The 12,774-nt window shown below is 44.9% G+C and overlaps 1 protein-coding gene across 2 annotated transcripts in view; it reads left to right on the plus strand.

The window, feature by feature from the left end:
• The first annotated feature begins 605 nt into the window (after window positions 1-605).
• A1CF (APOBEC1 complementation factor) overlaps window positions 606-12,774 on the plus strand; it is a 22,019-nt gene continuing 9,850 nt past the window's right edge. For both annotated transcript variants that reach the window (XM_010293151.1, XM_010293150.1), the window contains exons 1-5: window positions 606-704; window positions 3,938-4,072; window positions 4,282-4,412; window positions 5,882-6,120; window positions 10,302-10,466. In XM_010293151.1, the coding sequence (XP_010291453.1) occupies window positions 606-704; window positions 3,938-4,072; window positions 4,282-4,412; window positions 5,882-6,120; window positions 10,302-10,466 (769 nt within the window). The remainder of the gene's footprint in view (window positions 705-3,937; window positions 4,073-4,281; window positions 4,413-5,881; window positions 6,121-10,301; window positions 10,467-12,774) is intronic.

The raw sequence follows: 12,774 nt of genomic DNA on the forward strand, positions 1-12,774 counted from the left end.
CAAAACTTGAAAAAAACCCATCTTTAAGTAGACAAGATCTAAAATTACAGCTCTGAATCAAAACATCTGAACCCGAGGTTGTCCCAGCCCTGAACCTAGATACAGATCTGAAGTTCTCCCATGTTCTTGATTTTTAAAAATAGGCCAAATCTGGACCTAGGTCTTGTTTCTTATAAAGCGCTGGACATGGCTTGCATGGGGTTCCCTTTCCAGCATCAACAAGATGCAATGGCATGAAGGACTCATCACCGTGTAGTCAGCGCAGGATGAGGCATCTGACATGTGTTTCTCTCCCAAGACACGTGCGCCGATGTGCTACAATATCCCACTGCATCTCACTGGAGTACTGTCCAAAAATCTGACTGTGGGTTTAAATGCTGTTTATTTTCATGCAACATGTCAGAGGGGGATGTTTTTCCTTTTTCCATGGTCTGTGGTGTTTTGTTTTTATCACAGAATGAATGATTTAGGAAGAATGATCCTGTTAACTTTCTCAGGAGGGTGGACTTTCTCCTCCTAGCCATATTAATTTATTTAATTTATCTTAAATTTGATTGCAGTGAGCACCCCTAATTAACCTGATTTTTTGCTGATAATCACTCACAATGGAATCAAATCACAAATCCGGGGATGGATTGACCGGCACACAGAAAGAAGCCGCCCTCCGTGCATTAATTCAGCGAACGGGATATAATTTGATCCAGGTAGGAACTCACGGTCACGTCCTTTTGTGCACAGAGTCTGGCTTCATCCCGAAGCGATACCTTGCATCAGGGGCTTGAGCAGCAAATCTTTACGCATGAAGTGCTCCTTGCTCGTTTCTTCTCCTGTCTGTCTTTCTCGAACATATGTGCTGCACATACCTACGTGTGGTAGATGCTGTCTTTTTATGAAGCGGGATCTTGCTCCTCCAGGAATTCTTTGCACGATGCCAAATTATGATAAGGGTGGAAAAAAACCCTGAGCATTGCTAAATGTTGGGAAAGGTTGGGATTGCTGTCTCAAAACCACGGCTGCAGTGGTAGCATAGCAAAGAAAACCCACTAGGCAAAGTTTCAGAAGAGCGTAGGTCCAGACTTGGCTGCAGGATGTCCAACGCGTCACCTCCAGATCCGCCTTTTGTACAGATCCCTGCACACATACAAGTGCACGTGAGGCAGGTGCTTTACCTGCCCCAACACCAAAGGTTTGCTCCCGGTTTAGTCTTCAATCTCCAAGTGCCAAGCCTCCTCTGGTTAGGCCAGGTGGAGACTGGGAATGTCCTTCAGAAGCCATCTGCAGAAGTCTTTCTCTGTTAGCATGACCAAAACAAGCTAACAAGCTAAATTAGCTGGGTACTAATATGACCAACCTTGCATCCTGGAAGAAGTGACTGAAAATAGGGAATTTTAGGCAGGTGGCTGCCTTGAACTTTGCCTTGCTTCATGTAGCACTAGAGGGCACAACAGCCCAAAGCAAAAACTGAGACTCCTGGGAAAAAGCTTTTTCCTATGGCCCTTAATCCTGCCTGCGCCCCAGAACCAGGCCAGCAGCTGGGTTTGTTGCCCTTGAGGAGGCTTTCTGCTGTAGCTGACCCAGAAGATAAATAACTTCCTTATGTTGTATATTTACTGTGGCTTTCTTTATCCTGGTCTTCAGTTTTTCATACTGTCACATCTGGCTATATCTCATTGCTCAACCACAGAGTTCAACCGCCAGCCCCAATGCCCCCCCAGTATCTTCTTTCTCTCTACCTTTTCCATTCCAAGCTTGCCATTTTATTCCCCCCCCCCCCAATTCCTCCTTTTCCATGTCTCTCTGGGCTTTTCTTCCAACCTATCTACCGGTACAGCCAAACACCACTTCTCCAATGCACACAAGGCTCACTCATCTTTGTGAAGGGGACAATGAAGTCCTGCTTCCCCTCAGACACTTTGCCAAGGCAAAATTGTTGCGATGCTGCCTTCAAGCCACAAGCAAAGCTACTGCGCATTGAGAGAAGGCTTTATGTCTTGCAGTGCCTCCTCGCACGCCAGCTTCCACATACATTGACAAAATGAAAAAAAAAAAAGAACTGTTTGATTGATTGTCTCTCACTTGGCGTAAAGTGGGACAGTAAGACTCCTCTGGCCATTTCAGACCATTATTGATGAGCTCAGCATTCCTCCAGGTGATCAGCTTCTTCCTCCAGCTGGCACGCCAGTGAAAATTGCAGATGACCACAACACAAACCACAACCATCACTTTTTGTCTTCACCTAACAAATAGCTCAAAAGACAGAAAAATCCCATGCCAGCAACGTGCTCAGTTCATCAAAACTGGGGGCAGAAAAACAGCCTGAAGCATCACGGTCTTCCTGTTAGATTTGCTGTAAGAATTCACTCATGAATTCCAATGTCCCCATGACTCCATCTCTATGCTGAAAACATTTGCAAAACAGGAATGAGCGTGGGTAGTTCTGGGCCTGTCAGAGGCTCAGGAAAACTGAAAGAGCTTGTGATATATATTCTTATTTTCCTGTAAGGATCCCTGTTTGCTTACGCGCTTTAGGCCTTCCTCTCAAGCCAGCTGTACAAGCATTTACTTGCCTGGAATAATCCCAGAGTGAGAAATGACTACGGAAATAATCAGCGAACCAAAAATAGAAAAAATGACCGGAGTCCCAGATCCGAAGGAAGGAAGGAAGGAAGGAAGGAAGGAAGGAAGGAAGGAAGGAAGGAAGGAAGGAAGGAAGGCAGGAAGATGAGAAATACAGGAAAGATGTTTAAAAATAGGAGAGGAGAACAGAAACACACTCACCTAGCAAATACTTAGCAAAAAGAGGAAATATTGGCTGGTCTTGCCATCTTTGTATATTATTTTGGGCCAAGATTTGTTCCCTGCCTAAAGAAACTCCTGGGTAGGCAGGCATCATCTTTTGCCCGTTGCATGGTCTCCCCACATCCACGGCCCTCCTCTGTCCCCTCTGTAGGGTTGCTTCTGTCATCTCCTGGCCAGACCTCCTCCCCTGCTGAGCTCCCTCTGAAATCCTCGGCACAGTTAGAGAAAGTGCTTCACCGCCTCTGGGTGCAGGAAGGGGTGGGCGTTGGGATGCACCATCCTTCCATGCCCATCTCCAGGCCCAGGTCCTCACCACACCTTGTGCCAGGTGTTGCTACCACTTTGCCAAGCCCAACTGTTGGCACAAACATCTTTTTTCAAGTGCATTGAGCAGCTCCAGTATCACCTACTGGCAACGATGCCTTGGGCTCCCTGGCTGGCCCCTTTCACTCTGTCCACCTCTCTCTCCAAATTTCTACCTTAAGCCCCGGTTTTCCTCCTATGTTAGCATTTTCTGAGGTCCAGATGCCTTCTGCTTTTGGAAACTCCTTCTGCTTTCAAACATGACCCTTCCAGTATTTTTCCTTCGGTCTGTATTGGAAGCTCTCCATCAATTACTAAAATAAGAGGCAACATCATTGCTAATAAATGTTTATGATCGGGTGAAGAATCATGACAAGTTATAAATTTTGCAAGTGTTATATTACACAGCCCAGAACTAACACACAGTTCACGGAGACTCACCTCCCATAGCCAAGAAGACCTCCATTTTTCAAGGAGGTATTTGACTTTAGATCTTGGACATCTAAAGCAATTGAGTTGCAGATCATGCACTGCTGCATGTTCCTTAGCAAAACTCAGCTAGGTACAGACCAGAACCTTTCCCAGTACATCACCAGCATACTAAGGGGGATATCAAAGCCTTTCAGTAGATATGGCACTGTGGGAAGCCAATGCACACTGTGCTATCTCTGATGATCCTGCAAACAGTTGCTCCTTGCAGGGAAGGAGGGCGTCTGCCTCCAGCCCACTGGTAATGGAGCGTGTTTAAAGTGTCATTAAACCCCTGAGAAGGGGTTAGTTACATCCACATTTTAAATCTACATTTAAACCATCATTTTATTTTTCTCTGTGGCAGGAAAATGGGCAGAGGAAATATGGAGGCCCACCACCTGGCTGGGACGGTCCTCCGCCAGAGAGGGGGTGTGAGATCTTTATTGGGAAACTGCCCCGAGACCTCTTTGAAGATGAACTTATACCACTGTGTGAAAAAGTAAGACTTTATGGTGGGTAGTTGTACTGCAGGTTACCGATGATCAAAGCTGCATTTCAAGGCTGAACTGAAGATGATTTGGCCCAGACTATGCTTGACTTGGTGGGGCTCTGATGTGATATAGTCAAGGAAGCACCCGCTCTTGTTTAAACACCTCCCACTCTGCTGACAAACCTCTCTTTCAGAATTACTTTGCTTTCTATTTGCAGATTGGCAAAATCTATGAAATGAGAATGATGATGGACTTTAACGGCAACAACAGGGGCTATGCCTTTGTGACCTTCTCAAATAAACAGGAGGCGAAGAACGCAATAAAGCAACTCAATAATTATGAAATTAGGTAAGCATGGCAAACACCTTCACATCAACTTTGAATCGTATATATTAATCTATTTTGTTATGTACAGTGTATTTTCCCTTGCAGCCCAGAGGAAGGGTATTTAAATACCTAATCTTTAAGAAGAAGTCACTTCTTGTCTCCCTGTGCAGTCATTGCTTTATGCCGTAGTACAAAGAATACGTAGGACTCATTAGAGCCAAAAATCTTTTGCAGGAAATTTCTTTCTTACAAAAAAAAAATCTACCAGAACATTGAAAAAAATATTTTGCTTTGGATCAAATTACCTTTTGCCTAACCACTGCTATCTGTTTCAAGTTCCCCTCTGGGCTGTTTTTTGTTGATTTGTTCCTATCCACAGTCTCTCATGAGCTATACTGCAGATATGTTCTGGGAGACAGAGCGATTGCAAAAAATGGTGAAATAAATGTGATGGAAACCAATGGGCAAAACAGTGACATTTCCTGATAGATAGGAACAGAAAAGGACCTCATGTTTGTGACTAAAAATTGGGAACAAAACACCCAGAAATCAACAACATATGGGCCCACCAAGATGTTATGTTTTGATTTCAACCGCATTTAATGTTTTTCTCCAGTTCAAAATGGGATGAGTAGATGCCTTTGCTTAGAAGCACTGAGAGATAAACCATTCTGGTGATTTTGTGGCTTTCATTTAAAAAAAAAAAAGAAAAAAGATGAGTTGTGAATTGCTTTATTAGCAACCTTAAAGATGAGCAGGTCACAGGGCACATGGGAAGAGCTTGGAAACATAATTTTTATGAGAGGCTGGAGGGTCTTAAAGATCAGACTTCATCCACCTCCACCTCCTCTGCTTACTTCCCTTGTTCCAAAGACTCCTCTAAAGATATTTTTAACTTCGCAAGACCTGCAAGAGGTGCTTGGACCACAAAGAGGTGAGCAAAGTGCATGTAAGGAAATTTTTACTTTGGGGTCTGCACAACGGTTGGCATCAGTAAGCCCCCAAATAGTGTCTCCCCATGACAAGGGGTTTTCTTTCCCCTAAAGCTCAGTCATGAGGCCCAATGGTGACTGGGAAGCTACTGGTGAACACAATGAATCCCGGCTTATACTGGTGGCAACACAAGAATCACTACTGTGACCACGGGTGGTAGGTACAGTTGCCTGGTAGCAGCTGTTTTTGCAAGTAGAAAAAGGGAAAATCGCGGTAAGCAAAAGCAAAATTCAGCTTTGGTTTCTCTGTGATCTCAAATCTCTCATTTCAACTGTGCTGCATTACTTTGATGTCAAATTTAGCAGTGGCAGCCTTCACATTAGATCTTGCATTGAGCAAGACCACCTGAATGTCTCAAGCAACACATGCCACAGGAGCAGGAGGCCTTGTGTTTGACCTTGTGTTTTGGGACAAGAGGGGGGCTTTATTTTAATTTTTTTCTCTCTTTGGGAGCCGATCCTGATTCCTGACAAAGCAGCCATGTTGTTTACATGCAGGAATGGGCGTCTCCTCGGAGTCTGTGCCAGCGTGGACAACTGCCGCCTCTTTGTGGGAGGAATCCCCAAAACAAAGAAGAGGGAGGAAATTTTAGCAGAGATGAAGAAAGTCACGGACGGAGTCGTGGACGTCATTGTCTACCCTAGTGCAGCCGATAAAACCAAAAACCGGGGTTTTGCTTTTGTGGAATATGAAAGCCATCGGGCAGCGGCAATGGCCAGGAGGAAATTGCTCCCAGGTTAGTACAGATGGTGATGCTGGTAGGGACAGCTCCATCTCAGTGGTCATCTATGTATGTCTTGCTCTGCAGTGAGACCGAAGTCTCCAGAGGACCCACGTACCCAAGGAAGCAAAGGCTGCTTGGTTTTGGCCTCCTGGCTGCTAGAGACACTCAGAGCCAGGAGGGACCCCAATACACGATGGCTGGCTGATGGAGTCACCCTGGCTCTGAGGTGCGGGGTGGGCAATTCACTACAGATCCTGATGTAGCACCATGTTCATTATCCATGCTCTTTGTTTAGGAGCTTGAATTTATTAAAAATCCAGCTAGATGGACTTAGATGTATCCATACAGCTCTGTTGTAGGGTATGTATTATCCTGTGGTTACCCTGGGTTATATATAAAATATAGCCTCATTTATGGCCTCTTGGAGAGAATCACCTAGGAAAGCATCTAAGAATATAATCAGCCTTGAGAATGTACTAAGGATGTTCCTGAAAATTCATATTTTCCTTGTGGGAAGAAAAATTCAAATGAGGAATTGCTTTAGGATTTCAACAATATAAAGAATAAGTCTATGTAATTCAGTGCTGAGGACATTCAAAGACCATTGTGAAGTAGAGGGAGGTCTGGTGGGTGTTAGATGAAGGAGTCACTTAAACGTTAAGGGCATTTGCAGTGATTTCACCAATTTTCTCATGCTTTCTTATGCTCAGCATCTCCTGCACTGCTTTGTCGAACTCAGATCATTTGCTGGGGAAACAATGCAACAAACCTTCTGTTTTGAGACTTGCTCACAACCCACCAGCCTTCTTTCACCCTTTCTACGTGACAGCCTGTGAGACACCACAAGTCATTCAAATCCTTTTTTTCAATTGTAAAAAAATGAGCCTGATTTCGAGCGCCGAGTACACTTAGCTATTGTGGGATATCTCACACTGACTATTTTTCCTTTTATTCTGCATTTTCTCCATCAGTTTTGCATCTCCCTGATTGTGGGAGCACATTCAGTTGCTCTGTGCTTCAGCACAACTTTTTCATGGTTTCTATATCGAGACCGAAGGAAGGAGCAGGCGCAGCCACAGCTGCCGACGGCAGCCTTGAGGGAGCAGAGCACTTGAAATCCTGAGCAAAGGCAGAGACAGATGGGAATGAGCACATAGCCCTGAACAGACATGTGCAATGCGCTAGTGATTTCCAATTTAGGGACATCTCGGTAAACAGTTTGGGGAATTTCAAAGGCCTGAGCCAGAGCCAGAGTCTTCTGATGTTGCAAGCATACGGGAGGAACTTGGAAAAAGTTTCAAGCCAGAACTGAATGTGTCTCTGGCTAATGCATTGGATGAAGGTGAGATTGAATATCATTATCAAGACACTTCCTTTACTCTGAACCTTGCTGGTCTTTCAGGGATCTCTGTAGAAGAGACAGAAATGGTCAAAAAGGAAGATGCTTTTTATGAAAACTTTGTCCTATCTCCTGGTTAAACAAGAGGGTGGAGGAAGACTGGGTTTTAGCAAGAAGCTAATGCAGGCACAAAGCTTAGCTTCTTGCTGCAAGTCAACGAGGTCCTTATTTCCACTGTTGAACAGAAAATGGCAATTCAGAAAGGGGAACATGGCCTTTCATTTCAGCTGGCTGCCATCAGCAGTCATCTCTCTATTTCTGGTCACTAAGCCTGGGTCAGACGGGGCAGTGCTGAAAGCTGAACATCAGCCCAACCTCACTCAACAAACCCCAGCTCATTCATGAGCCTTCCTAGCAGGGAGCAGCCCCATTCTGTTTTGTTTCTTAATTGTCACTTCTGTTATAGAAAAACCGGTGTCCAAATTCTACCCTCACCCTCTAATTTTCCTCTATTTTGGAGGTTCCACCCTATCTTACATGGCGTATCCAAGCAGAGATGCAAGATAGGATGGCTTTTTTTAGATCTCTCAAAAAATGTTTTGCAGGATTCTCATTTTCCCTCTACCTGCATAGGCATCCTTGGGTTTCTCCCAGGTTTTAGCATGGTTAAGGCCTCAGAGGACCCAACCTTCATGTCCTAAAGATCAGAGAGAGAGAAAGAAAGAAAGAACACAGACTCACTTACTCTTATACATTTGCAGAAGAGGCAAACATTTTATTTCATTATTTGGAGGGAATATCTAGCGCTTACCATGCCGCTAAGATGGAAAATGGTCCCTTACTGTACATATAAAGAACTAGCTGTTGGGCTGATTAAAACTGCCAGATAAAAAGTTGGCCACAGAATTCAGGGCACTGGATCTTAGTGAGTGGCCAGATTTCAATGACTTTTGAGGAGAAAGGGAGGAAGATCTCCCTGCAAGATGTGCAGAAGGGACAGGGAACAAAAGAAGAGGAAAGACATTGCTGTCTGGAGAAGACATTTTATATCTTCATTTAATATGTCTATCACTGATCTGGACAAGGGTATCAAGGGTTCCCTCAGTAAGTTCGCAGACGACACCAAGTTGGGTGGGAGTGTTGATCTGCTGGAGGGGAGGAGAGCTGTGCAGAGGGATCTGGACAGGCTGGATCGATGGGCCGAGGTCAACTGTATGAGGTTTAATAAGGCCAAGTGCAGGGTCCTGCACTTCGGCCACAGCAACCCCATGCAATGCTACAGGCTTGGGGAGGAGTGGCTGGAGAGCAGCCCGGCAGAAAGGGACCTGGGGGTGCTGGTTGAACATGAGCCAGCAGTGTGCCCAGGTGGCCAAGAAGGCCAATAGCATCCTGGCCTGTATCAGAAATCATTAAGGTTGGAAAAGACCTTTAAGACCATCAAGTAATAGTGTGGCCATCAGGAGCAGGGCAGGGATCGTGCCCCTGTACTGGGCACTGGTGAGGCCGCACCTCGAATCCTGTGTCCAGTTTTGGGCCCCTCACTACAAGAAGGACGTTGAGGTGCTGGAGCATGTCCAGAGAAGGGCAACGGAGCTGATGAAGGGTCTGGAGCACAAGTCTGATGAGGAGCGGCTGAGGGAACTGGGGGTGTTCAGTCTGGAGAAGAGGAGGCTGAGGGGAGCCCTCATCGCTCTCTACAGCTACCTGAAAGGGGTTGTGGTGAGGTGGGTGTTGGTCTCTTCTCCCAAGTAACCAGCGATAGGACGAGAGGAAATGGCCTTAAGTTGTGCCAGGGGGAGGTTAGGCTAGACACTAGGAGAAATTTCTTCACCGAAAGGGTTGTCAAACACTGGAACAGGCTGCCCAGGGAAGTGGTGGAGTCACCATCCTTGGAGGGATTTAAAAGCCATGTAGATGTGGTGTTCAGCGACATGGTTTAATGGTGGACTTGGCAGTGTTAGGTTTACAGTTGGACTTGATGATCTTAAAGGTCTTTTCCAACCTAAATGATTTTGTGATTCTATGAAACCATCACTATGTAGAGGTAACTCTGCCTCACCCGCTCTCCTGCTGCTCATCACTGCGATTCGCACATCTTCGAGACAAGGCCATGGCAGTCAGCTTTCATGGCATACTAAACATCACTAATTGACTAATCAATTACTTAACAGATTAGGTGACTCAACGCAAATGGTTATGGACCTCAGCATGATAACACAGTGACAACATCACTTTTAACTGCCTCTTTATTTGCTCTTTTAATTCCTTGGCCCTCAGCAGCTCGATCCAGTGTTAACAGAGCCCATGTGCTTCTCCTCCACACCCACGCTCGGTTTTATGCCTTGTTACTTTCTCCGTCCTTCCTTTCTACTACTGCTGCAGCTTCACCCAACAGGGACTGTACAACTTCAAATACTTGCACACAGAGACATCCTTGCTCTTACTGTTTCATTTCATCTGGTTGGGACTTCTGGATCCCTTTCCAATTATCTAAGGAATGAAACATTTGCAGCCAAAGGTGGATTTTTATAAGTTCATTAAAACATTTCCCTTTAGAGAACACTCCAGGGAACGAGGACATTCGTGAATCATGCCGTATTTTCACTTCTTTAATTCTGGACACTGCATTTGTGCAGGAATCTAAGGTATTAGCGGGAGCACACTGAAAACTGTGGCCATTTGCTTTTGGAAATGAGTTAACGAAGCAGCTGTGCTTTGAGCTAGAAAGGCTTATTTCAGCCCCGTTTGTAGAAATGGCCTATTCTGCTGTTCATACTGCATGTGAAACAGTCTCTGAGCAGAAGCGAGAGGAACCAAATCCTGTCTGACACTGACCATGCCAATCCCTCTAAAGGAAGGATCCAGCTGTGGGGACACCCTATTGCCGTTGACTGGGCAGAACCAGAAGTGGAGGTGGATGAAGACACCATGTCATCGGTAAAAATCCTCTACGTGAGGAACCTCATGCTCTCAACCACTGAAGAGACCATAGAAAAGGAATTCAACAACATCAGACCAGGTGGGAACACATTGACACACTAGCTCCTAAATAAGTACTGCTTACTGCAAATGGAAACCTTTCTCCATTCATAAAATGCCAAAGGAAGAGATAAAAATAACTGTTTTTCCACTGTAAAATGTTCATGTGTAATGCCACAAAAATCATCATTAAGCTGAAGGCTCCCACCCAACATGCACATCATGTCATTCCATTAAGGACTGCTTGATTTCCAGCTAACAACACTACTAACCTTTTTAGGATGATTGGCAACTGGAAGAGATCCAAAATGCTGCATGGGGATGCCTGTGTCATAAAAATTATTTTCAATCATTTCAGTCTTCCTTAAAAAGAGAGAGTGAAACAGCTGGGTGATTTCAGCATTCTTCTTCTATGGCAAGGGACGATGGTAAAAGGACGATTTAATACAAATGCTTTTTATCTAATCTATCTAAATTCTGAGTTCTATCATTTTTATAAAAAAAGCCCCACATTCTTCTGTAAATTTGTGTATAATCAGTGCTTATAATTTAACACAGAATATGACAGTATTCCTTCATGGCACTTAGGGTAAGATTTTTCAAAAAGCAAGTAGGTTTGTTGGGAATAAAAATCCTGCTGGCTTTCAAAGGAGATTTTACTTCTGAGTTTCTCCCGCTTTAGGAAATTCCACCCAAAAACAACAAAGTAAAAATAACCCATTTCTGCAGCTCTCCAAGCCACACAGTCCGTTAGGCAGTAGTAACTTATGCTTGGCAACGAGAAATCGCCTTTCATCTCATTCCTGTTAACTTCCTCCTATTCATTTTTTAAAATACACTACAGAGCTTCATTTTTCCTTCACTAACTTTTCATTTCTGCTCTATACATTTCTTTTTTTGTACTAGGCTGCAGTGCACGGGTCTTTATGGGGTTTCTTTATGAGTCTTTTATGTCCTTTTAATGTTCCTGTCTAATACTTTTAGCCACCATCAAGCTGTTAGAGATCCCATTTTACCCCTGAGTTAAATATATATCATCCCAGCCTCTTAACTGTCTCTTCCTTTTGTTACCCAGTTTTACTTCTGAACATTAAATTGTTCACACTCCCCAGGAACAGGTTTTTGCCCCTTTGACAGTTTAGTAACAGTCATCTGCTTTGCTCCCAAGACGAGTTTTCTAGTACAACAACAGACGATCTTTATCATCTGTAGTTTTCCCTTCATCATTTTATCATTTTACTTCTCATGCTGGAAATCGCCTTTTTTTTGAATGGATAGCTTGTGGGTAACATCAGGGATGCCTTTTTAAAACATGGGTATCAGAGCAGTAAAACCTGAGCTTTGGGGAGAGCAAATGCAGTTTAAGTAATAGTGAGATTACAATCAAAAGGTCAGCAAGGATCCGAAATGATCCACTTCCCCCCCTTGGTTATCTGCCTGGCTCACTGCGCCGCATTTCAACACCGCTTGTCTCAAGTGCACGTTTGATCCAGGGCATTAAGAAGCTGTTTTGACAATAACAAGTCATCCGATAAAAAATGGCCCTAACCGGAGGAGTTGCGATCCAGAGGTCCCCATGAAAGAGCGATTTACCACACCGCTACGGGCTCCATAGACGCTACCAGGAACGCTGCTTATGCATCTCAAGTTGTAAAACGGTACAAGTATCACCCCTTAAACCTGTGCCAAATTCGGTGCCTGGTGGCTTCCGTAGAGATATGCGTCACTTCTCAGAAAAGCCCTGTCCTCCCTCCCTCGGGATTTTGGCAAAACCCTCATCCCTGGCAGAGTTTCCAGCAGGAAGGGTGTGCTCTCCAACTGTTCCAAAGGAGACAATATTCCCCCCGTAAGGTCACAGGGACGGTCTCTCCGTGGAGATGACCAGAGGGTGGGTAGCACATTGCTCTGCCCCAGCAGAGGCCGAAGCAGGGAAGAGCACGATTTTTGGCTCAGGCGAGGATCAGTAACGCAGAGGGCTCTGAAGGAGGCAGAAGGGGGAGTTTCAAAGCACAGAGAGTTCATTAAAGCCTTGACTTGTAAACAAGGCATCGACATATAGCTCCTATAACTTTGGGCTTGGAAAATCACCCTCTGGCCCCATAGGACACAGAGTGCTACTTACCGTTCCAGTGCCATTTTGACGACGTGCAGGCTGCTCAGGTTATAGGCTGGGACAGGCTTCATTTAGCCTGCTGCAGCTCCTAATGACTCCCCCTGAACTCCGGAGAAATGTATTTTCTCCTGCAGTTACTTAAGCAAGTTCTTTTTGCAGCAGCAGGACACTTCCCTGCACACCTCTTCAGCTTTGAAGGGTAAGAAGCCATCGGAACAGCCGCTCAGCTTTCCGT

The sequence above is a fragment of the Phaethon lepturus genome, unplaced genomic scaffold, assembly GCF_000687285.1.
Source record: "Phaethon lepturus isolate BGI_N335 unplaced genomic scaffold, ASM68728v1 scaffold21548, whole genome shotgun sequence".
In the NCBI taxonomy this organism is placed as follows: Eukaryota; Metazoa; Chordata; class Aves; order Phaethontiformes; family Phaethontidae; genus Phaethon; species Phaethon lepturus.